The sequence below is a fragment of the Narcine bancroftii genome, chromosome 9 (genome assembly GCF_036971445.1).
Source record: "Narcine bancroftii isolate sNarBan1 chromosome 9, sNarBan1.hap1, whole genome shotgun sequence".
Taxonomy (NCBI): Eukaryota; Metazoa; Chordata; class Chondrichthyes; order Torpediniformes; family Narcinidae; genus Narcine; species Narcine bancroftii.
In genome coordinates this window covers 20,081,482-20,108,893 of record NC_091477.1, presented here as the reverse complement: position 1 = coordinate 20,108,893, position 27,412 = coordinate 20,081,482, and the positions used below count along the sequence as shown (strand labels likewise).

At 39.4% G+C, this 27,412-nt stretch overlaps 1 protein-coding gene across 10 annotated transcripts in view; it reads right to left on the bottom strand.

Annotated features, from left to right (window-relative positions):
* LOC138743253 (long-chain-fatty-acid--CoA ligase 6-like) overlaps positions 1-27,412 on the bottom strand; it is a 121,457-nt gene that overhangs the window by 44,665 nt on the left and 49,380 nt on the right. For 7 of the 10 annotated variants that reach the window (XM_069898233.1, XM_069898235.1, XM_069898236.1 and 4 more), the window contains 4 exons: positions 10,880-11,100; positions 9,206-9,256; positions 3,834-3,948; positions 143-207 (listed from right to left, as the gene is read on the bottom strand). In XM_069898233.1, coding sequence (XP_069754334.1) covers positions 143-207; positions 3,834-3,948; positions 9,206-9,256; positions 10,880-11,074 — 426 coding nt within the window. In that variant the 5' untranslated portion in view covers positions 11,075-11,100. Of the gene's footprint in view, positions 1-142; positions 208-3,833; positions 3,949-9,205; positions 9,257-10,879; positions 11,101-17,521; positions 17,805-18,904; positions 19,014-27,412 lie in introns of those variants that run through there. The other 3 variants (XM_069898240.1, XM_069898232.1, XM_069898231.1) reach the window with 3 other exon arrangements.

The window sequence follows — 27,412 nt, the reverse complement described above, 5'->3', positions numbered from 1 at the left end:
TAAATTATTAAAAACTCCTGCTTCAACAAAAACTGAAGGATAAATCAATGAATCCCACATGTAAAGTTAAGAAATTAATCAGATGCCTAATGAGTGAAAAAACAAAATTCATTTCAAATGATTTCTTATAATGTTTTCTCACCTCTTTGTAAGAAAGCCATTGATAAGGTTGTTTTGGTTTTCTGAACCCTAAACAAGGGCCATCACCTAAACAGAGAAGCAATACTTTAATTATTTAGTACTTAAAAATGCAATCAGATCTTCTGCTACAAACTACATGGTCAATTAGAATTCAATCGTCATATAGAGGATCGATATTAAATCATTGTAAAAATATTTCCTCGCCAATTCAGCATGACATTAAGTTTATTGATACCAAATTTGGGTTTTATGAGATTGTTGTTTAGGCACTGGGTTCATGTTCCACAGATGGATTCCAACATGCCCATGGGTCAGCCCAAATCCTCTCATTTGGTGCGAGCTTCAGCAAATGCCATGCTTTGGCTCACAGGAATATGCAGAGTGGACATCTGTCAGGAGTTAGAGTGATCACTTGGTGCAGGGTGTAATTGACTGCAGGTGCATCTCCAAGCATCACCATGCAGATGCAGCTCAGTTGGATGGGATTTTAGTCAGTGTTTCTCTAAAGCTGTATGATTAATCATCAATACTAATTTTAACACAATCATAACACTAATTCTACAGCAATCCATTGTGCCTTCTGCACTCGAGTCACTGCAACAAACTAAAAAGTGATTACTGATAATGGGGTGAGCTGCAGATGTCACTGCCCTCGGCTCTGATGTGGAACCATCACACATGAGCGATAGCATACAGAGGAAGTATCTAAGCAAAGTTCTGGGCCCATTGCAATTCACCTATCGTCACAATCTCTCCACAGCAGACGCAATATCGCCGGCTCTCCACTCAGCTCTGGATCACCTTGAAAACAGCAACTCACACATACAGCTGCTCTCCATTGACTACACCTTGGCCTTCAATACCATTATTCCCTCAGTGCTGGTCAAGAAGCCACAAATTTTGGGCAACTGCACCCACTTCTGCAACTGGATTCTTGACTTCCTTATCGGAAAAGCAGTTAGAATGAATTGGAAGCAACTTCTCCTCCTCACTGATCATCAACACAGGCACACCTCCAGGATGTGTGCTTAGCCCACCTCTCTTCTCATTATACACCCATGACTGTGTGGCCAGGCACAATTCCAATGCTATCTACAAATTTGCCAATGTTGTTGGCAGAATCACAAATGGCAATATGGAAGAGTATAGGTGGGTGATAGATCAACTCGTTGAGTATTGTCGCACCAACAATCTTGTACTCAATATTAGCAAAACCAAGGAGATGATTGTGGACTTAAGGAGGAAGTCACGGGCTCCATAGTGGAGAGGGTCAAAAACCTCAAATTCCTGTGTCAACATCTCCGAGAATCTGTCCTGGAGCCTCCATGTCAATCCAATTATGAAGAAAGCTTGCCAGCGGCTATACTGGAGGAGATTTGGTACATCACCGAAGACTCTTGAAAACTTCTACAGGTGTACCACGGACAGCATTCTGGCTGACTGCATTACTGTATAATATGGAGGTGTCAACTCTCAGGATAAGAAAAACTCCAGAGGTTGTTAACTTGGCCTGCGACATCACAGATTTCACTTTACCAAGGACATCTACAAGAGACGGGGTCTTAAAAAAGCAGCATCTATCCTCAAAGACCCCCACCACCATGCCCTTTTCACTCTAATACCATCAGGAAAAAGGTACAGGAGCCCAAATACAAATACTCAGCAGCACAAGGACACCTTTTCCCCATTGCCATCAGGTTCCCGAATAATCAATGAACTAAAGACACTGCCTGACTTTCTCGAGCACTTAAAAAAAAATTGTTGTTAGATAATATACATGCATGTTTACACTATAACGATGCTGCAAAATACCAACTTTTGTGACTTGTCCATGACAATAAATTCTCATGTTATACATTGTAGGTTACTGATTTGGATTCTGAATTAAATGGCTTTGTGGCTAAATTTCCAGATAAAACAAAGATAGATGGTGGGGTGGAGATAGAGATGAGGAAATGGAGTCTGAAAAGAGACCTAGATGATAAGAGAATGGGAAAAAGAAGTAGCAAATGAAATTTAATGTGGGTAAGTGCACAGTCATGCATTTTGATAGAAGGAATAAAAGAACAGAAAATTCAAATTTCAGAAGTTCAAAGGGATTTGGAAGCCCTCATGCAGGATACCCTAAAGGTTAACCTCCAGCTTGAGTTAGTGGTGAAGAAGAAGAATGAATAGGATATAAGAGTAGGGATGTGATGTTGAGGCCTTATGAGGCACTGGTGAGTCCTCACCTTGAGTATGGGGTACAGTTTTGGGCCTCTTATTTAAGAAAGGACGTGCTGGCATTGGAGAAAGTTCAGAGAAGATTCACAAGAATGAATCGTGGATTGAAGCAATTAGCATAGAAGAAATGTTTGATACCTCTTGGACTACACTCCTTGGATTTCAGAACACTGGGGTGGGGGTGGGGGGGGGGGGTGCAGCAGGAACCTCATTTCGAACTTTGAAAGGCCTGGACAGAGTTGATGTGGCAAAGTTGTTTCCCATGGAAGGGGAGTCAAGGACAAGAGGGCCTAACTTCAGGATTAAAGGGTGTCCATTTAAAACAGAAGTGTCTTTAGCCAGAGAGTGGTGAACCTCTAGAATTTCCTATGACAGGTGGCTGTGGAGGCCAGGTTATTGGGTGTATTTAAGGCAGAGATTGATAGCTATCTGAATAGTCAGGGTATCAAAGGTATGGAGAGAAAGCAGGCGGGTGAGGCTGAGTGGGATAATGGATCAGCAGAGGATACTGGGCCAAATGGATTACTACTGCTCCTATGGCCTTGTATATATTGCTTTCAATGTGATCAAACATTTAGTGAGCCACTGTGGAGGGAGAGTTAAGGAGGTGGATGAAGACGTTAGGATGAGCAGAGAGAAATACAGATAGAAGAGGATGAAAGCTGGTAACTGGGCAACCCAATTTACTGTGCTACAAATAAAATCAACCCTGACTGTTCTTACAAATTCTCAAGTCTGACATTTTTCTTACAGTTGATCATCATGTGTGCTTGTCCAGATTGTCAAAAGAAAAGAACATAAGCATTAAAAACTAACATTATGAATCAAAATCTGCCACTGCCCTTCATTTGCATCTCCATTCATTTTGTTCTTTCCCTTCATCACAATGTTTGCTTTCACTAATTGGTGGCTCCCAAGATATGAAAACTATGTATCTTTTTTTTGTCAGGAGGGGTGTTGATCAGAAAGTACAGGAAACTTATTTTGAGTGATTTTTAAAATTTTTCTTTCCATAGATTATCTCCAAGTTATTCTACTATTTTTTAAAATTTCTTCTTACAATTATTTGATGTTATGCTCATTCTTTCATACATTTTCAAGAAAAAAATCAACAATGGATCCAATTTCAGCCTCTAGTGTGCACATTTGGAAACAATGCATGTACACTTCAGCTTGATGGCTTTAGTAGACTCCAGAATTCAGACAGAAAGGAGTGAAGTAACTGCCTAGAATGTGATTTGTGGAATCGAACGAGTGCAACCATGATTTTTAAATATAACTCTGCTGGACTTCAAAGCAGAACAACTAAATTCCCTTACTGCTCTGAAGAATTGAACCTCTTAGACTACTTTGTTTGGATTTTATATGTTGCAAGATTACTATTAATAATTCAGTATCAGCTTTCCAATATCCATAAGATAATTATTTCAAATTGTAAATGAAAATTAATTTAGAAAGTAGAAACTTGCCTGATATGTGTAATCCTCGTTGGTAAACTTCATACATGGTTTTTGCATCTTTATGATAATGAGTCATTAGCTTGGGGCCATCACCCAAAACAGACCTTCGAGCTTGTTCAGAATCCTGACACAAGCAAAAATGCTGCATTAGTATAAACATTGCAAAAGCAATCTTCGTAATGTGGAATTTCTAATTCGTCTTTAACTTGTCTGATTATTACTTTGAATTGCAATAGTTCTTCAAAATCTACAGAAATTGGAAGAATTTCTAATTTTTGAACCATGACAATAGGAAGCAGGAGGAGCGGGCTGAAGGTCATGGACAGATACTTGGCTATGCATGGGAGAGTGCAACAAGCACAAGACATACGATGACTTGTATATAAAAGGATAACACACGAGAGAACTGGAAAAGATCACTAAAATTTTAAGGATATTAAGGGTTACTGGAAAGGCTTATGAAAGACTAACTCAACCATGATCTAACCCAATGGTTTTCAAACTATTTTTTTACCCACTCACGTATCACCTTAAGTAATCCCTACGTCATAGGTGCTTTGTGATTTGTCAGGGATTACAGTACTTAAAGTGGTAGTTGAGTGGAAAGAAAAAAAGAAAGAAAACTACTGTTTTAATCGTACCTAATTGACTCGTTATGTGCACGGTTTCATAACTCCAAATGGAATGGGACAATGACAATTTTTCTCAAGCAAAATATTTCAGTGACAATTAGGTCTAGAGCAATGGTTCGCAATCTTTTTTTTGCTCACTCACATTCCAACTTAAGTAATCCCTTACTAATCACAGAGCACTCATGGCACACTGGATGGTGCGTTCCCTCTTGGTTGCAAGGATCAGGGATGTCTCAGAGCAGCTGCAGGACATTCTGAAAGGGGAGGGTGAACAGCCAGCTGTCATGATCCATATTGGTTCCAACGATATAGGAAGAAAGTGGGATGAGGTCCTACAAGCTGAATTTAGGGAGCTAGGAGTAGGACCTCAACAGTAATAATATCAGGATTATTATCAGTGCTACGAACCAGCCAGAGTAGAAATATGTGGCTTGAACAGTGGTGCAGGGGAGAGGATTTCAGTTTCTTGGGGCATTGGAACTGGTTCTGGGGCAGATGGGACCAGTACAAACCAGATGGTCTACATCTGGACAGGGCCAGGATCAATGTCAGAGGGAGATTGTTTGCTAGGGCTATTGGGAAAGGTTAAACTAATGGGGCAGAGGGATGAAAACCTTCAAAGAAAGAATGAGGAAGGTGGTACAGAGAGTTAGGAAAGAGGAAAAGAAAAATATAGGGCAGAAAAGTCAAAAACAAAAGATGCAGAGGCCACTAGATTCTAAAAGGACAATGAGCATAAGAGCACTTTATCTGAATGTCCATAGTATTAGAAACAAGGTTAGTGAACTTGAGGTGCAAATCAGTACCCAGGCATATGATTTAATGGCCATCACAGAAACATGGTTGCAAGGTGGGCATGATTGGGAATTAAATTTTTAAGGGTATCAGATAGTACAAAAAGATAGACAGGATGGTAAAGGTGGTGGGGGAGCGGTCTTAATTATGGATGAGGTCAGAGCAATAGTGAGAGACGATACAAGATCCAAGGAACAGAATGATGAGTCTATTTGGGTAGAGATTAAGAATAGTAAAGGGAAAAAAAATCACTGGTGGGAGTTGTCTATCACCCACCAAATAACAATAGCAAAGGCAATTAACCAAGAGATAGTTGGGGAACATAAGAATGGAAAGGCAGCTGTGGGGGACTTTAACTTCTATATAGATTGGGAAAATCAAGTTGGTTATGATAATCTGGAGGACCAACCAAGGGAGAATTAGATTTTAAATCTAGTTTTTTTCAACGAGATATGTAAAATTAACAATCTAGTAGTTAGGGACATTCTTGGTAAAAGTGATCATAGTATGACTAAATTTCTCATACAGATAGAGAGTGCAATAGTTAGATTTAAAACCAGTGTATTATTGAACAGGGGAGACTACAACAGGGTGAAGGAGGAATTGGTCAGCATGGACTGGACTCGCACAGGCTAGTTGGCAGAACAGTGGAAGACTTTCAAAGAGATTTTTCACAGTGCTCAACAAAAATATATTCCCATTAAAAATAAGGGCAGTAAGAGAGAGAAGAGTCAGCCTTGGTTAACTAAGGAAATAAAGGAAAGTATAAAATTAAAAACTCATGTATACAAAGTAGCCAAGAAGAATGGGAAACTTAAGGATTGGAAAAACTTTAAAAGGCAACAAAGGAGAACTAAACGGGAAATAAAGAAAGGAAAGAAGGATTATGAAGGTAAATTAGCACAAAATATAAAAATAGCAAAAAATGTTATAAATATATAAAAATATAAAATATATATAAAATGGAAGAGTAGTGAATCTATGGAATTCTCTGCCCAGGGAAGCAGTTGAAGCTACTTCATTAAACTTATTTAAGGTTCAGTTAGATAGATTTTTGCATAAATAAAGGTATTAAGGGATTCGGGGGAAAGGCAGGTAGGTGGAGTTGAGTCAATGATCAGATCAGCCTTGATCTTACTGAATGGCGGAGCAGGTGGAAGTCAGATATGGATTTGGGGATGCAGAGATGGCATATTGAAATGAGATCTTGTATTCCTCTTGAAAAAATAACATAGTTTACTTGATAAATATCACTTTTTGAAAATATGGAGCCCATATTTACAACAAGTTGGTTTGAAAAAAACTCGTCCTGGTGGTGGTTCTTGGTTTCATGGCAGTTGATTTGAATTTATATATTTACTTGATAATCTCCTTTCTTTCTTAGGGGTATTTGGGAGGGAGGAAGGTTGTGGAGGGAGTGGGGGAGGGATTATGTAATATACCACATATTTTCATATATACAATTCATTATTAATGGAATGTATTGTGGTTTAAAATTTTTAAAGTATAATATTAAAAATATTTTTAAAAAAAGAATGGCAGAGCAGGCTCGATGGGCCCTGATGGTTTACTCCTGCTTATGTTCTTATATTCCTAAAGAGAGTTTTTCTGTACCTGCGCAACAGGTTGTGGCCTTCTCTACATTGTTGGCTAGAAGAGCCATCTTACTCAAATGGAAAGACTCTCGACCTCCAACAGTGTTTCAATTGTTCTCTCATATTATGTTGTTTAAGTTTAAACAAAAAATTAGATATTTATTTGATTCACTGGTGAAATTTGAAGATACATGGTGACCATTTATGTTTAATTTTTATTTGATGTAAATGTTTTTAATGTGATTAGCTATACTCACCCTTCCAGATGAGATTTAGTCTCAACTTTGTTTTTTTTTATTCACGGTATGAATCAAAATCTACAAAATATATGTAACCCTCAGGTTAAGATGCTCAGAATCAGAATTGAAAAAAAAACAAGAATATAAAAGCACACACATTAGGTAGATAGATATACATACACATATATACACACATATATTAGATAGAATGATATACATACACATATATACACACATATTAGATAGATAGATATACATACACATATATACACACACATATTAGATAGACAGACATATATACACACACATATTAGATAGATAGATATACATACACATATATACACACACATATTAGATAGATAGATATACATACACATATATACACACATATTTTAAGGTTGTTTGCAAAAAAAATATAATACTCAAAACTACAAAAATTAAGCCTTTAAATTTTTGCCTTTTCTTCTCTGGGAGTTCTTTGATTCATGTTTGATGTTATAATCAATACTTTTTAAAAAAAAAGCTAAATGTCCTTTTATATAAATGTATCAACTGACTTTATTTGACAACGATGTAAGATACAAAAATAAATAAAATGTATTAAGTTCTTATCTTAAGTCATTCATTGATTTACCAGGAATGGATTTTCTGGAATATGAATCTTTCAGTACCAGCTGAAAATGCTGCCTCAGGATTGTGAATCAGCAGTTTGGATAGGTTTATTGAGATGCCATGTTAAAATGAGAAAGAAACTTAAAAGCTTCCTTTCTTTCTTGGTATATGCTTATTCCTTTCCTTAGGAATTAAAGCTTAATACAAGGAGGTGTTTCTTTTTCTTCTCTTCTCAAAACTTTGGTTAAGACAGAAAATAAACATAACTTTGCGCACGTTTCTTTCAGATATTATTTCTAAGTGGATTCAATGTTTGCATTATCATTTTCCTCCAATACAAATTTTATTTTGCATTAGATGTATACATTTATATTAGATATTACACTGTGCATGTAAACTTGGGATCTTAATTAAGACAATAAATATATAAATAAAGACAGTAATCCTCACAGAAAAATAAAGCAGACAGTCCTTTTTGAAGTATTGGCGCAGTCTACAATGATGAGGGAAATGGAACTAATGGGATTGCTTCACTGGGAGCCAGCACAGACTTGACAGGGGGAATGCTGCCGTCGGAGCTATAATTGTTTTGTTATTCTGTGACAACCTTAAAGCCTTCGAGATTTCCTTCACTGCAGGAAATAGATTCCCTCTGTATACCACAAAGTCTTTGAACCCCTGCAAGCACCGAAGTGACATAACCCCATTCTTTCAAACACAAAAAGTGAGTAGTAACTCAAGGAGCAGAGTCCTTGGAAGACTCTCAGCATAATGAACAGCCCCCCTGAGAAAAAGTGGTCAACGGCGACTTTCTGCATGCTGGAGATACCCTATTCTACAGATAAGTAGAAATTGTGCCTGGCCCACAGGAAAAAGAATCTCAGGGTTGCATGTGATATCGTGTTTATACTCTGACATTAAATCTGAACTTTGATTTTGACACAGCTGGTTTACTGATGTTTTGATTTCTTTTGTACCTTAAAAAATGTTCAAGTTGACTTATTTGAGGATGTTATTTGAATCATTCTAAATAAACTATTTCAACTCTTTTTTTTGTTGTAACATTCATTTTGTCTTTCTTAATACAACATTCCTTTTCATATTCTTTTATCATTTCCCAGTTCTCTTTTTCATCCTTTCCTTCAAAGTCTTTAAGTGGCCATTGATTGCTATTGCTTATCAACGACTTAGTTCATGATCGGAACCTGAAAGAAAATTTCAAACTATCCTTTTGTGCAATGCAATGTTCATTTGTAAGAAACTTCTATGTCCATGACCTCTCTCTAGCACCTGGGACAAGAGCAACAGTGGCATTGCAGTTCTTCTGCAAAGTTGAACATCATCCTGACTTTGAAACATTGTAATTCTTAAATATTACAGAGTTGCTGGGAAGTTAAATTTAAAACTGTTTAAAAATTAGTCATGCTTTGTAGATCATTAATTACATTCCAATGTATAAAGCCAGACTAGTTGGCTGGGATTTTGTCCACATAGGTTGATATTCTAACCTTATTTTTCCTTTTATTGTGAAATTCTGAGCAGAATCTTAGTGCCACCCCCTGGATTAATGAAAAAGGGAAAAATTAATTACATGTGAAACAGCTCGAAGAGCTGCTGCTTGGCAGGTCCATGTGACCCAAGTTAGAATCGGAGCTCAGTTGTTGTCAATGAGACACCTGTTATGAGATATATTGATGGTTTATCACAACTACTTCATGATTTAATACATAACAGAAATAATTTGCTAGGTTTAGCATATTACATCGGTGCTGCCTCATGCACCATGATGAGCTTGTTAACTTCATCCATTTCGCATTTATCTTCCACCCTGATCTCAAATTCACCTGGTCTATCTCCATTCTGACAACACTCTTCCCTTCCTGGATCTCTCTGTCTCCATCTTGGGAGACAAGCTTTCCACCAACATGTATTATAAACCCACCAATTCCCACAACTACCTCGACGATACTTCCTCACACCCAGTCCCCTGCAAGGATTCTATCCCCTCTCTCAATTTCACCATCGCCACCACATCAGCTCCCAAGATTAGATCTTCCAGTCCAGATCTGCCTTCTTCCACAAACATGGCTTCCTCTCCACCACCATCAACTCGGCTCTCACCCACATCTCCTCCATTTCCCACTCATCTGCCCTGGGCCCCTCTGCCCCAGACACAACAAATATAGAATCCTTCTCATCCCTACCTACCACTCCACCAGCCTCTGCATCCAACAAATTATCCTCTGGAATTTTCACTAACAGGCACATCTTTCCCTATCCTCCCCTCTCTGCCTTCCATAGGGAATGCTCCCTCTGTGACTCCCTCATTCACTCATCCCTCCCCACCAACTGCCACTCTTCCCCCCTTCCCTTGTGGCCGCAGGAGGTGCCACAATTGCGCTCGCACCTCCTCGCTTCACTGAGCACTCTTGCTCCATCTGCAGCGGTGAGAGACCTCACAGAAGTCGACCATTTCAGTTCTGTATCACACTCCCATACCCACGTCTGTCTGTAGCCTTGTGTACTGTGCCACCAAGACCACCTGCAAATTGGAGGAACAACACCTGATTTTCCATCTGGGCCCTCTCCAGCCAGATGGTATTAACATCGACTTTTCCTGCACTCCTCTTGCCCCCTTTCCTTCCACAGTTCTCCTCCCTTCCTTCCCCCTCCTTGCACCTAGCCATCCCTCCTCCACCCTGATCGCTGCTGTCCCATCCTTCCCTTCTCCACCTGTCATCTTTTGCCTTTGTGATCACCCCTCCCCTTCTACTCTTTTGGTCGGAAGCCTGCCAAAATTTTTCCATACCTTGATGAAGAGCTCGAGCCCGAAATGTCAATTATGTGTTTTTATCTTTGCTAATATAAAGGACACCTGTTTGATCTGCTGAGTTTCTCCAGCTTTATGTTTTCACCATAGAAGTTTAAAACTGCCACAATTATGGTCACACCTGTGGGAACTATTGCATTTGAATTAAAGATGACTGGAGTATTTTGAGGGCTAAGCAGGCATTAATAAATAGGATTAAAAAACTATACTATATATCCAAAATATTCTTATTATTTTCTGCATATTGCTACAACTTTAAAACTATTATTTTAGCTCACAGTCTAACAAAAAAAAACATTTGTGTCAGATTATCAGTTTTATGAAAGGTATATTGGCCCGAGACTGGACTTACCTCAATTTCCACCGACTGTTGCGAAAGATCACAAGGAGGCTTTAGGGCTTTGGGTCTGGTAGCTAGCCAATATGCTACAATAGCTGTAAAGGAAGCTATTCCCACCAGTGTTGGAGGGGGGAGAGTGCGAAAGTAACGGCTGAATTCATCCAACTCCAACAGCCATAGACTCCTCAGGATTTCCTTTGTTTGCATCTTCTCAACCAGAAAGCTAAAAAATCCTGTCTCAGAAGAGAAAAAATGTATTAGTGACATCACCTTCTAAAATACTATTATGACGAAGAGGAAACTGATGTCTGCAATGAAAGAATGAGTGAACTATACAACTCAAGACCTTCTGTCACTGTTCAGTACAAAAAGGTAATAATTGTGCACTGAAAAAAAAAACTTTTCGCGTGCACTAGGAGCTTTTATCATTGTCAAAGGCAAATTTCATTGACAAACATTTGGCATCCGCTTTAAATAAAATTGTTTCATGTCACTTTCACATATTTCGTAATTAAAGTCATCAGATTTTAAAGAAACCTTTTACACACTAATTTACAACTTGAGAAGCTTGCTAGAAATCTATTTATTCTCTTTCTTGTTTGTATGTTCAGCTCTTTCCACTATTAAATTAGGAGATCATGTTATAGTGCTTTAGAATTAAATCTATTTAAAAATAGAGACATTATCGTAACATTGTTATTTGTTCTCAGCAAAGAAAAAATGACTAGATAATTTATTTAATTGACATTGACCAGGAAAATAATGCCCCAGTTACCAAGAATTTTACACTGCTCTTCTTCAAGCTGCAAACTGGAAATCTTCTAAACCTATTTGGGAGAATTGACAGTTTAATACCCCAGGTTAAAAACATCCAATTGACAAACAACTCGTATTTACGAACCGACAAACTCGCTGGAAGTAGAATGCCGTCAACTTCCAGGGTTCGAGCATCGTGAGTATGCTACACAATACTCTCATGCAATGCTGTTATCACCCAGCATTGAGTGTGTAGCATACCACATATCACAAGCACAAGAACAGATTCAAAATTGAAAAGTATGGATTTGCACATCGCACCGGTACAGTACTGTATACTCTGATTTCACTTGGTTTACAAGTGACTTGTGAACCAACAGTTTGGTGAAGCTTTACTGACTCGTTGGGTGAAAGGCAGCTGGAAATGAACAGATGCTTCTTTGCAGCCGGTTCCACCTCCAAGTTTCACATGGCAAAAATACTCATGCACCTCAACTGTATTTGTACTAAACAAATCTACCAGGGGAAAAGCCTGAAACGACTGTAAGTGCATAATAACAGAGTAACTATGCCTCCAAAGCGCAAATCTGATGCAAGTGCTAGTGATCCCCCAGCAGCAGAATCAAACTCCAACTCTCCAGCATCAGATCCATCCTCTCCAACAGGAGCCATCTCTCCATCATCTTCTCCTACTTCATCTTATGTTTAAGATATTGTTGTGAATTTGGAAGTGTTTCTTAAGTCTTTTACATGCTTAGAAAGGTAAAATATATACTATGATAAACATTTGGCTAACTGATGTACATAACAACATGGAGTACATACGGACTGTATATACTTGTTCTGACTTAAATACAAATTTGATTTAAAGACAGACCTAGGTAATGGAACTTGTTTTTAACCTGGGGACTTTTTGTATTTCATCTGAAACATTATACATCTGCATGTATCTCCTAGAGTGCAGAAGTTCCTTGGGATTTCAATGCTACATTAGAGTATCAACCCAAATTTTGACATCCCTCACTAATGAGGTTTTTGCACCTACAATATTCAGGCTCAAAGGTAATTGTTTTGCATGTCAGGTATCCCATGCTGAAAAGGAGAGGTTGTCCTGGGCATATGTCCAATAATGGTCATTCCAGGTACAATATGCTAAAGGAACTGTTATTTGGAGATTGTTCTCATCCCTGTATACTACTTGGTTCGAAATGACATTGGGGTACAAGTATATTTCAAATCTGGAAGTGGCAGATTAAATTTCTGGAGAAAACAAAATGACACAGAAATATTCATGGAAGAGAAAAGACTTTCAGAGTTCTGCAATTGAATCTTCAGGCAATTCCTTTTAAAATTGCTCAACCTTTCATCAAACATACAATGTCATTTAACGTTAGTACACATTGTTTCAGTTTGTTACATCTGGACCAAGGTTCACTTATCTTGGTGATTATTGCTTAATGGCTTCCCAACAAGGATAGTATTATATTTTAAGCATAATGCACCACTTGTCTGCAGCATGTCACTGGCCTTGAATCAGTTCTAGCACTTATTACTGTGTTTTCTTATAGGAAAGTTGTACAAAATTACATATTCAGCAAAAAAAGTGAACAGATTCATAGCTAATCTTTCTCCTCATACATTTGCAAAATTGACCATTTTGTAATGTCAACTGCAACTTCAAGGAAATTAATGACATCAATTATCGATGGAGAAGATCCCTTTATTCGTTAAATTTAAATGGAGATATGGAGCACAGTAACAAGGCCTTTTGGCTCACAAGCCCCTGCCGCCCAATTGACCTAAAACCCCAGTACATTTTTTTTTAAACTGTGGGAGGAAATCAGAGGACTCGGTGGAAACACATGCAGACACTGGGAGAGTGTACAAATCCCTTGCAGAATGCTTGGATTGTGAGCCACAGTCCCGATCGCTGATACTGTAGCAGTGTTGCACTGACTGTGCCGCTCATTAGGTTGGGATAATGGTAAGAAGAGAAAGAATGATAAATTAATTAAATGATGCTGGAATGGTATGCATGTTCAATACTTTAAATGCTCTTGAATAACTCAGTTGCATGATTCAACCAAAGGCAATGAAGAGAAAAATCAGTTCTGATGCAGGGTCCACCAATCACTGTCACATCCCTTTTTCCATCCCTCCTACTCCTCCACCTGGTTCTATCTGTCCATCATTTTTTTTTACCCTTCATCAGACCATATATCACTGACCAACACCTCCCCCTCTCCTCTCATGTTGTTGGCCTTCATTCTCCTTTCTGTCTCTCCTGACAGGGTTTGACCCAAAACATCAACTGCTCATTACCTTCCAGGCATACTGCCACATGTGCTGACTTTTTTCAACAATTTGTTTTTTTGGGTCGACATTACTTTAGTGTTACTAACTAATTGAGAAGGTTCCAACTTTTGATCTTTGCAATTGTGCTAGTGAATCTAAGCCAGAGTAGCTGTTGTTGCATTACAAATAGTACTAAAATTATGATAGTGCCAGGGGCTCCATACAGGCTTTGAACAGCCTGTTGAAGGAACTGACAGTGTTTGTAATCAAAATCCTGCAACCATGGAGGTCTGTGCACAAGACTGTGGTTCCTGTGCTTGACAGTGACAAGGCACAGCAGAACTGTGCAGGGCACCAGAACTAGGAAGATCACCACCCCACCTCCTCACCCCAAGAAGGAGAAGCAGAAGAGACAATCCTACAGGGAAGGTGACCAAGGCAGAGGACCAGCAAGGGTCTGAAGGACCCATACGGGCTGCAGGCAACTTGAAGTCAGGTCAATGGATCCAAATGGGCAGCAGGAAACATGCTTATAGGAGCCAGGACTCAAGAGGATGCTGAGGGGGAGAAAATGGCCCCTAAAGTGCCCCAGACACCAAAAGATTCCTGGTCATGAAGGAAGTTTGGATCTGGAGCTCAACTGAACAAGAGTTTATGGGGCTGCAGAGGCTGCAGGAGAACTTGAGGCAAATTCATGGACACTCAATGACTCTGAGGAGACTCTCTTGTGTAAGGGGCCCTGGGTGACGCTAATGGCAAGTCTTTGCCTTATGGCAGGTAGAAGGCAATTTCATGTAACATCACATGTTCTGTATTATTACATGACAATAAAGGAATCTTGAATAATTGAAATCAACCCTTGTTCTCGTGTGCAGCAAACGACCCTTTATTGAGGCACCGCCAGTCATTACAATTGGAATTAGTCTGAAGTATGCATAGGGTAGGGAATGAAATTGATGACAGGGAATATTTTTGTTTTCCCAGTATGTAAAGTTATATCTGACCCAGGACTGGACATCATAATATTCATTATTAATCACAATTAATATTCAGTTTCCCAGAAATAATTTTATTTGAAGCAGGTTTTGTTTTCAAAAAATTCTTCATAAATTCTTTGTGAGAGTTTGTAAAGAAACATGAACTGAATGGTTTGACAGATACAGATTTCTTTCTTATCGTAATAGCATGCGATTCATCTCACTTCCGAATTGATATACTGCTTTGCCAGTTTGAAATATCTCCAGGAAATAAATACGATAGTGTTATTAGATTAACAGCTTCTTCTGTTCCAAGATGTAATCTTATTCATATATCTAGTTACTATGTTTAAAAACACACCAAAAAATCTTTCACAATTACTATTTGGCTTGTATTCACTGGAATTAGGCTTGTATTCTCTGGAATTTAGAAGATTGAGGGGGGATCTTATAGAAACATAAAATTCTTAATGGTTTAGACAGACTAGATGCAGGAAGGTTGTTACCAAATGCTGGGAAAAACCAGAATAAGGAAGAATTTTTTTTAGGACTGAGATGAGGAAAAATTTCTTCTCTCAGAGAGAGGTAAATGTGTGGAATTCTTTGCACAGGAAGTAGTTAAGGCCAGTTCCCCGTCAATATTTAAGTGTAGGTTAGATTTGGCCCTTGTGGCCAAGGGGATTAGGGGGTATGCGAAGAAAGCAGGAACCGGGTACTGAGCACCCATGATCATAATGAATGGCGGTGTAGGCTTGAAGGGGAAAATGGCCTCCTCCTACACCTATTTTCTGTTTCAAGGGTTTCAGAGAGACCTGGGGTGCAGTTGCAACACAGGTAGAGAGGGTGGTGAAGAAGGGATTTGGAATGTTTTCCTTCATTGCTAAGGACATTCATTATAGGCACGGGATGTCAGCTTACACTACCTTTTGCACTTGGAGCATTATGGGTAGTTCTTTCTAATTAAAAGAAATATGTCATTAAGCTGCATAGGGTTCAGAGAATATTCAGGAGAATCTATTCAGGACTGGAAGGCTTGAGTTATAAGGAGAGACTGGGAGTTTTCTCCTTGGCGTGTAGGAGGCTGAGTAAACCAAAATTAGAGGACATAGAGGGGAAAAATTTAAAAAGGACCAGAGGGGTGATAGGAACGTGAAGTGAGCAGACCAGAAACCGGGCTAGATTCAGGTACAATTGTAATGTCCAACAAAGATGGGAAAGATGAAAATTGGACCAAATTTGGTAGACAGCTTGACCACCATGGACCCAGGTTGGGCCAAAGATTTTGTTTCTGTGCTGGAACACCTTCGGACTATATTACAACTAATAAACTACTCTATAATTTCTGAGTTCCTAACAAAACAGTTTATAATGCCAAAAGTCAAAAAAATTGTGCTTTAATGTACAAATTGATGTCCAATAGTAATTTTTAAAAAAGTGAAAATGAAACAAGTACCTGAAAAACAAAATGGGTGTTTAAGACACAGGTCTGAGAAGCAAGTCAGTGGACATGTTCAAATAAGTACAGAAAGAGTTCCAAAAGCTGTGTCCTCAGGATTGAGAATCGCAAAGTCACGTGTCTTCACTTTTGACTTGTTTTTAGGAGAAAAGAATGCTGTCATTCCACACACTAACATCCGCTATCATCATACAATAAATCTCTCTGGCAGAAAGTAATCAGAAATCTCATTGCAATTCATTTGTAATAACATGAAGAAACTAAATCCAAGTATTGGAGTGAATCCATTTGACCTATGCAAAATGCTAAAGGGAAAACTAATTTGTCCCTTCCCTTCACTATGCACATATACCAAATGCATTAAGAACTAAGAACAAAACTGGTTTCATTATTTCTGCAACAATATATTTTCCAGTCTCTTCCAGCCAGAGAAATGTGACAATAACCATCATCTTTATTCAATATTCTACATGTTAATGGAACCGGAGCTTTCTTTTAAAAATACCTGATGAGAATGTTTTTGTGAATTTAAGTTGCCAAGATATTTATTGCATGTTAATATAATAAGCAATCTTGTCAGTGAACCGTTTGTAATACCCTGCTCAAGATTCAATATACTCTGCCCCAAGATGATGAAGTGAGCCTTAATCCAGAATTCTTTTCACATCCTTGCATCCAGTACCATTTATGAGGAAGTTTGTGCCAAAAATCGTGTACTTTCTCACAGAGGAAGAGAAATTCTAAAGGACAGCCACCACAGGCTGCTCTTTAATCATTGTTAGTTTCACAGCAACCCTGGCAAGAACCTAAAACTGAACTGTCCACCACTTTCCACAGCCTGTAATACATCATATTGCAGAGGATCAAGAGAATGGGCAAGAAAATGACTACAAACCCTAACAATAACATTTTATTCCACAATGTATTTGTTAAATTTGTCTATTCCACAAATCATTTTCTTGCATCTATGCTTCAGCAATGTTAGAATTTTGAATGTTTTGCAGATTATGTAATAAGAAATTTTAAAAGAAAATATAACATATTAAAATAATTCTGCTGTCAAATAAATAAAAACAAAACCAAGGAGGAGATGGGATTTAGAAAATGGTGTTAATGTAGATCTCCAGCTAAATACTCGATATTAAGTCGTTGAGTCCAAGATAACCTTACCTTAAAATTTCTGCATCCTTATTGGACCAACAGTTGAGAGAATAAATTCTATTTAAAAATGAGCTGCTGTGGAGAAGAAATCCCAATACTCAAGGAAGAAGGAAAGTTACAATGCTCGAATCATTTGGATGCTGATTTATTTTTTTAAAAGTGGCTTGGTACCAAATTTGTGCTTTGTATCAGGAAGAATGCAGTCCACTGCCTCACACTACTGACTTCATCCAGTAGTAGAGCAGCAGAGCCTCCCACTAGGAGATAATTGGTTTTATGCCCGACAGTCAACTCTGGCAGCAGCCCGTGTAGAGCGGCTGACTACATTGGCCCCACCTTCCTGTGTCCATGATGTCTCAAAAATCCTCAGCAGTGTGATCAATGCTGCACTAGTCGCAGCTTCACTGATTGTGATACAGCAAGCCCATCCCCCATTATGCTCCATTATTCATAGTACAATGGACTTCATTTCAAATTGTTCACTTTGCCACAGTCCCTTGATGATAACCAACTTTACATTCACAATAGACACAGTCAAATATGCAGCGCAAGTTGGCCTTGCCTGTGACACCCATATTGTGAAAGAGAATCAATAAAAAAATAAGCCATGACCACAAATGGTATGTTGGCCTTCATATCAAGAGGGTTTAAGTCTAGAAACAAGGATACCTTACTGCAGCTGTACAGGGCCTTGGTGAGACCCCACCTGGAGTATTGTGTGCAGTTTTGGTCACCTGATCTAAGGAAGGAGGTTCTTGCAATGGAGGGAGTGCAGAGGCAATTCACCAGGCTGATACCTGGAATGGCAGGAATGACTTATGAGGATAGATTGCGCAAATTGGGATTGGACTCGCTGGAGTTTAGAAGATTGAGAGGGGATCTCATAGAGACCTATAAAATTCTGGCAGGACTGGACAGAATGGATGCAGATGGGATGTTTCCAAGGATGGGAAAATCCAGAACCCAGGGCCATGGTTTGAGGATAATAGGCAAACCATTTAGGACCGAGATGAGGAGGAATTTCTTGACCCAGAGGGTGGTGAATCTGTGGAATTCATTGCCACAGAGAGCAGTAGAGGCAGGTTCATTAAATCTATTTAAGAGGGAATTAGATCTATTACTTCAGTATAAGGGTATTAAAGGTTACGGAGAGAAGGCGGGGACGGGGTACTGAACTTTAAGATCAGCCATGATCTTGTTGAATGGCGGAGCAGGCTCGAGGGGTCGAATGACCTACTCCTGCTCCTATCTTCTATGTTTTTATGTTTCTTCTTAAATCTCTCACACACACACACACACACACACACACACACACACACACACACACACACACACACACACACACACACACACACATTACTCATATCACAAGATTGCCATTAATACATGTACCTTTCTTGCAGAAAGAAAGAAATATAGAACACAACACAAGGCCTTTAGAGGACTAACACATAGCCTTTACTTCCCTGATGAGATGATGCAGGCATGGCAGAATAGATGCTGTGACTTCCAGTGAAGCTTGGGCATTACAGCAATGCTTTTCTTGCATACAGTTCTTCCCTTTTCTGACTTCTTTATTTCAACCACTCTGGAATCAACAGATACTTTTGACTGACTTCCTCTCTGCTGAACCTCTCAATCTCTACCAAACTTTCTACCCCCACCACCCACTGTCATTTCCAGCTAAGACAATTAGGAAACATAAGGAACAGAGCGATTTTGAAAATGCCTTGATTAAATCCTCAAAGCCACCAGCTCAAGTAAATTATATTGAGCAAATAATAGTTCATTGTTCGGTTGATCGCTTATTTATCCCTTAAGTAGAGATTTGTAGATTCAATTCCATTCCTGGAGACTGAGTAAAACAATTCAAGCTGTCATTCTTTTGTGGGATGAAAGTTGCAACAGACTTTTGCACTATGAATGATACTGCTGCTCTCATGAAAAGTGGGGTTAGAATCATTACACTAAAAACTTTCTTTCAAAAAAAATACAATTTGCACCTCTAAAACTCAGAAATGTTTCACCAGCTTGATATTCAATATTTGACATTTATTTTAGAGTACCAAGCTTCAGAACTGTTTTTGTATATTTATTCAACCATCTTTAAAATAAATGAACCTGAAAAAATAATCAAACTTTAGTGCATATTAATTTGTTCAAACCATAATTGCAGCTTAGTTGTCCCTTAATGTCCTTTTCAATTATCTCCATGGAAACCATCAAATTTTAGCATGCCAAGAAATCAGTGAAGAACCCAATGAACATTGGGCTTTCCAGGTTTGGGTAACTCCCATCCTGATATGGTTCCATCATTTCCATCTGTCCTTTATACTAGCTTTTGCCAACCCCCACTCCACTCTTCATGGCCTCCTCTCCAACCTTTAACTCCACCTTCCACCTTCATTTGTCCAGCATCCTATCATCTCTTGGTCTCTCCCCAGCACAACAGCTCCCCTTCCACCCCCTTTTAATGCCAATTCTCTCCATTTCCCATTTTAAACTCATCAAAAGATTCCTGACATGAAACATTGACTGGTCATTTCTCTGCTTTGCTTTGTTCTCTCAAGATTCTAGCATCTGCAGTGCTTGTGCTTCTCTTGCCATCTTTTATTGTGAAACATAGAACAGTTAGCACAGGAACAGACTTTTAATCCATGACATCTACCTGAAATATGAGGCCTAACTTAAACTCTGCTGCTTGCACATGATATATAGCCCTCTATTCCTTGTGTATTCATGTCTATCAATAAGTTTCTTAAACACTAAACTCGTATCTGCTTCCACCATCTACTGACCTTTCTCACTCTCCTCTAAAACATGGCCTGTCTACCCTCTCATTTCTCAGTTTTGAAGCTATGTTTTGACCCAAGACAACTACCCATTTCCCACTATTGATGCTGCCTGACCCAGATTGGTTCTTGAAATCTTTTTCTTCTTTCTTTGGCTTGGCTTCGCGGACGAAGATTTATGGAGGGGGTAAATGTCCATGTCAGCTGCAGGCTCGTTTGTGGCTGACAAGTCCGATGTGGGACAGGCAGACACGGTTGCAGCGGTTGCAGGGGAAAATTGGTTGGTTGGGGTTGGGTGTTGGGTTTTTCCTCCTTTGTCTTTTGTCAGTGAGGTGAGCTCTGCGGTCTTCTTCAAAGGAGGTTGCTGCCTGCCGAACTGTGAAGCGCCAAGATGCACGGTTTGAGGCGATATCAGCCCACTGGCGGTGGTCAATGTGGCAGGCACCAAGAGATTTCTTTAGGCAGTCCTTGTACCTCTTCTTTGGTACACCTCTGTCACGGTGGCCAGTGGAGAGCTCGCCATATAACACGATCTTGGGAAGGCGATGGTCCTCCATTCTGGAGACGTGACCCACCCAGCGCAGTTGGATCTTCAGCAGTGTGGACTCGATGCTGTCGACCTCTGCCATCTCGAGTACTTCGACGTTAGGGATGAAAGCGCTCCAATGAATGTTGAGGATGGAGCGGAGACAACGCTGGTGGAAGCGTTCTAGGAGCCGTAGGTGATGCCGGTAGAGGACCCATGAATCGGAGCCGAACAGGAGTGTGGGTATGACAACGGCTCTGTATACGCTCATCTTTGTGAGGTTTTTCAGTTGGTTGTTTTTCCAGACTCTTTTGTGTAGTCTTCCAAAGGCACTATTTGCCTTGGCGAGTCTGTTTTCTATCTTGTTGTCGATCCTTGCATCTGATTAAATGGTGCAGCCGAGATAGGTGAACTGGTTGACCGTTTTGTGTGCCCGATGGAGATGTGGGGGTGCTGGTAGTCATGGTGGGGAGCTGGCTGATGGAGGACCTCCGTTTTCTTCAGGCTGACTTCCAGGCCAAACATTTTGGCAGTTTCCGCAAAACAGGACGTCAAGCGCTGAAGAGCTGGCTCTGAATGGGCAACTAAAGCAGCATCATCTGCAAAGAGTAGTTCATGGACAAGTTTCTCTTGTGTCTTGGTGTGGCTGGCGGCAAAACTCTGCATGTCAAACTGCATGAGTTTTTCAAGCTTTGTTGGGACCAAGGAAAACTGCCTCAGGACCTTCGTGATGCCATCATCATCACCCTGTACAAAAACAAAGGCGAGAAATCAGACTGCTCAAACTACAGGGGAATCACGCTGCTCTCCATTGCAGGCAAAATCTTCGCTAGGATTCTCCTAAATAGAATAATACCTAGTGCCACCGAGAATATTCTCCCAGAATCACAGTGCAGCTTTCGTGCAAACAGAGGAACTACTGACATGGTCTTTGCCCTCAGACAGCTCCAAGAAAAGTGCAGAGAACAAAACAAAGGACTCTACATCACCTTCGTTGACCTCACCAAAGCCTTTGACACCGTGAGCAGGAAAGGGCTTTGGCAAATACTAGAGCGCATCGGATGCCCCCCAAAGTTCCTCAACATGGGTATCCAACTGCACGAAAACCAACAAGGTTGGGTCAGATACAGCAATGAGCTCTCTGAACCCTTCTCCATTAACAATGGCGTGAAGCAAGGCTGTGTTCTCGCACCAACCCTCTTTTCAATCTTCTTCAGCATGATGCGGTTCTTGAAATAAATTACATTTAAATCATGCATTTTGTGTTTCAATATTTTTATTACATTTTACAATAATAATAGATAAACCAGAATCCATATTTATCTAAATATAAAGAGGTAAATATGAAAAAGGAAGTATACAAAAGAAAGACTTGTATAAATGTCACATTTAAACTAAATATCATAACAATCAAACAAAGCAAATAGTCAAGTAATCATTTAAACAGTTATAATATGTGGATAATTGAAAGAATCTTTTAAAAATTGATACTATATTACAAATTCTACCCCCTTCCCTTCTGAAGTTATTTGGTAAATACAAACAATTATACTACCATTAAAAGTACCCCACAAACTCACAAGATCTAAACGATCTTATACATGATGAAAAAAATAATAAAAGGACCCCATAAATTTGAAAAGTTTAAATTCATTACATTAGAGGAACATCAAATTTTATTTTCCAAAGTTAGACATGCCATCATGTCACATAATCATTGAGTACGAGTAGGAGGGACCTCCTATTTCCATCTCATCAATACGGACCATCTAGCAATAAGGGAAGTGAAAGAAACTACATGGGACAAAGAGGTACAATTTCTTGATACCATTTAGCGAACTCTTTTTTCTTTGCTTCTCTCAAGAACATTGAGCAATCTCCTGCATCAAAATTGCAGCATATATATTTGTATACTTCTGGCATTGTTGTTATAAAGATCAGTATTAGCAATTTAACTACAAATTTTATGTTGCTGTATTCATATTTATAGAGACCAAATCACAAGGTGAAAACAAAAACATAGGGAATAATATACAAAGTAGTATTAATGGATTTTACATTACAGATTGATAAGTTTTTGCCAGGATAAACATTGGTTAGAAATATAACATTTTATATGCAAGATCAAAGACAGGACATGGCAATTGGGATAAAAGAAGAATGATCTGTGGTAGTGTGGAATGCAGGAGTGATATTACAGAATAAATGCCAGCATAAAGGACAGGGAGATGGTTAAAAAGAGGGACCTTCCTATCTGAATATGTGGTATAGAACTTTTTATCTGAAATGTATCTATTCCATTTCTGCCACATCCATTTAAATGATGTCACCATCCTCAGCAGAGCTCCTGCCAGTTTTTCCTTTTGCTTAAAAAAAGATGTGCATGATTTGCGGTTCCTACCATCACATCCATCTTTTTCCAGCACTTTTTCCCCCTTCACTTTCAGGTGTTTTACTCTGGTCCTCATCTTCCAGCCTTCCAATCTTCACATTTAATAAATCTGGTTTGCCATTTCTGGCCTCAGACACAACACAAAAACAGGCCCTTTGGCTCAATGGGTAGCCAAGTCACTAATCTGAACCAGAGCCAAACCCCTCTAAACAATTCTGATCCACACCATTCACTCTCTCCCCTTTTTAAGATTCTGATGGGGCATCACTCAATGACCACTTGGTCCACAGCACCCTTCCAAGTAAATGCAAGTGATGCATCACCTTTTCATTGTCCAGCTGGTGCATTTAGTTGCATGAGTATCTTTAAAGACTGAACGTACCAGGTGTTAACTTTTGATATATTTTAGTAGCAGGATATCTTTGTTGACAGTTGACTCCCTTCAAAATAAAAGGCCATTTTATTGATAGCTCCAGCTCAGCTTTTAGCCTCAGTAAGCAGCAACACCGAAAACATCAACAGGCACCCACACTGGCAAAGAGTTTCGGATGTTGCTGCTTGAGAGAATAGTAAGTGATCCAGCATGAAGTAATGAGAGAATGGGGTTCTCAAGGACAATGCAGCACATACCCTGGAGGGCTCAAACAATTTCAGTCATTTACCCTACAGGTGAATAAGAGAATTAGTTGGTGAAGGTTCGAGGAAAGACATCACTAAATGCAACCATATCATAGAAACAGAAAGAAATCATGTTGAGACATTGGCAAGTTTATTAGGCATAATAATAAGGAAGGTCTCATGAAAATTTGGTGAAAATATGTTCAGGCTGAAGATCCTGACAAAGAGGTACAATTTCTTGATCTTTTTAGATTGGCCATTGCAGGATCGCTTAGTAATATGGATGCCTTAACAATAGAAGTATGCAATTTCTTTCTGGTTCTGGTGAGAAGTCATCAATCATTATTTTACTTTTGTCTCATTATTCAAATTGATTCGTAGGCATTACCATACCTCAACTCAAAGACACCATTGTTATCCAAATGAAACTTAATGTCAAGGATTTATTTTTGTAAAATAGTTTTGATATTCTCCCTCGAACACTTGGCATTTTGTACATTCAGTCTGAACCTGATCAAAGGATGTTTTCAGTACATTTCAAATCCATTTTCCTTTGGAAAAACTTGTAACAAATTACACTGCTATAAAATGATTTGGCTGCATGGTTATAAGCTATTACCCTATCAATGTTAGCAACTGAAGGACACTTAGTTTTCAAAATGAATGTTGTTCTCAACACATTGCATTGTGCAAAGTAGCAGTCAGAACACTCAAGGACTCTTAAAGAATATCAAGCAGATTTATTCTGACCAAGTCTGCATCCTGCCACTTTCACAGAAGCTTGTCAAGGAAGAAATGTAGATTAAAATTGTTCAGCTCTGCAACCAGTGATATGAAATGAATTATATCATAAAAGTAAATTGGATCATTTTTTTGCAAAAAGGCACAAGGTAAATAAGGGAAATACACTGTGTAGAGATTTTCCTTCCATTACCAATAAGTGGTCATTCTGTCTCGCCTGCAGAAAAATAAATCTCTGGCTTGTATGGGATGCCATGTAATAAATCTGAAATTTAAAATCAGTATCCATAATTAGCCTTTATGGGTTTACGTTAACCCATTTTGAGTCAAGGATTTTTTTTTTTAATTAATGAGAACTAGGATTAAAGTTTAGAATACATCAGTTAAATTGAAAAGAGTAACTGACAGAATCTAGCAAATCTATCCCTTGGCTGTTTTACCAATTCTTTAAATCATGGATTTCTGTATCAACAAGAACAGGCATGCTGGCCTTGAGGAATTGAGTTAACAATTTCCAGTTATAATTTAATTTTAAAATTCTCACTTTAGTTTTCAATTCTTCTATCAGCCCATTTCCATATTTTATAGTTGTCATTACAGAGAACACAAGACAACTATTTAGCCATTGCTGAGCTCTGACTTTCTCTCTCCCTACAGTCACAGTCAACCTCAATCAGCTCTTTATTGCTATCTCCCTTCCACTATCAAGGAGCTCTGCACAGATTCAGGCACTGGAGCACCCTTAACATTGCAATACCACTTTCTCTTTGACAGTGATTACAAACAAATGACTTACCACCTATATTTGAATAATTTGACATTTCTCTTCTCATTGTGAAGCTTTAATTTAATGGAGACAAACAACTGCAGATCCTGGGGCAAAAAAAATAATAAACTACCGGTACTGTAAATGGGTTTAGCAGTATCTCAGGAGACAAAGAGGTGGTTGATATTTTGGGTCATCATGCTGCATTAATTTTTAATTTAGTGCCTTTGATTACAATAAAACCAAACTGCACAATACATTAAACCACAGTCAATCATTATTCTGCCAACTTGTTTTTGATCAGATCGAACGAGAAACTAACTAAATGCACTGACTCAAATTTTGAAATTCCTAACCACAAAAGCCTTTAATTTAGCACAACATTAAGATTAGAATTTAGCATCTTATTAAGAACATTATAAATTATGCAGGTTGTTTAATTTATAATTTTATTAATTTTAATGCTTATGTATTTTGTTGGTGCTTTAGGATGGTTCAATGATTCTTTCTTTTTTTCTTTGGCTTGGCTTCGCGGACGAAGATTTATGGAGGGGGTAAAAAAAAGTCCACGTCAGCTGCAGGCTCGTTTGTGGCTGACAAGTCCGATGCGGGACAGGCAGACATGATTGCAGCGGTTGCAGGGGAAAATTGGTTGGTTGGGGTTGGGTGTTGGGTTTTTCCTCCTTTGCCTTTTGTTCGTGAGGTGGGCTCTGCGGTCTTCTTCAAAGGAGGTGGCTGCCCGCCAAACTGTGAGGCGCCAAGATGCACGGTTTGAGGCGTTATCAGCCCACTGGCGGTGGTCAATGTGGCAGGCACCAAGAGATTTCTTTAGGCAGTCCTTGTACCTTTTCTTTGGTGCACCTCTGTCACGGTGGCCAGTGGAGAGCTCGCCATATAACACGATCTTGGGAAGGCGATGGTCCTCCATTCTGGAGACGTGACCCATCCAGCGCAGCTGGATCTTCAGCAGCGTGGACTCGATGCTGTCGACCTCTGCCATCTCGAGTACTTCGACGTTAGGGGTGTAAGCGCTCCAATGGATGTTGAGGATGGAGCGGAGACAACGCTGGTGGAAGCGTTCTAGGAGCCGTAGGTGGTGCCGGTAGAGGACCCATGATTCGGAGCCGAACAGGAGTGTGGGTATGACAACGGCTCTGTATACGCTTATCTTTGTGAGGTTTTTCAGTTGGTTGTTTTTCCAGACTCTTTTGTGTAGTCTTCCAAAGGCGCTATTTGCCTTGGCGAGTCTGTTGTCTATCTCATTGTCGATCCTTGCATCTGATGAAATGGTGCAGCCGAGATAGGTAAACTGGTTGACCGTTTTGAGTTTTGTGTGCCCGATGGAGATGTGGGGGGGCTGGTAGTCATGGTGGGGAGCTGGCTGATGGAGGACCTCAGTTTTCTTCAGGCTGACTTCCAGCTTCCAGGCCAAACATTTTGGCAGTTTCCGCAAAGCAGGACGTCAAGCGCTGAAGAGCTGGCTCTGAATGGTTCAATGATTCTACCACGACATCAAATGTACACTTGTTGCTACCATCCCACTGTTCCCACCCGTCTACTTTCAAAGCATTGGGTGGACCCTTAGTCTGGAAGATGCAACTTCTGACAGAACCAGAATTTATTGTTATGAATAGGTGTCACAAAATTCATTGTTTTGTGGTAGCATTACAGGCAGCCACCTCCTTTGAAGAAGACCGCAGAGCCCACCTCACTGACAAAAGACAAAGGAAGAAAAACCCAACACCCAACCCCAACCCACTAATTTTACCCTGCAACCGCTGCAACCGTGTCTGCCTGTCCCGCATCGGACTTGTCAGCCACAAACGAGCCTGCAGCAGACTTGGACATACCCCTCCATAAATCTTCGTCCGCGAAGCCAAGCCAAAGAAACAGGTGCAAAAATACTATAAACAACATTAAAAATGGGGACTACGTTTACCACATTTTTGAAATTATTATGAAGCAGCCCAAATTAAATTTATTAGTTCATTGATGGATTTGGAATGGCCCCCTAGTTGGTCCAAAATTGAGATGGAAAATATTTTTGAATTTGAAATACATCAAT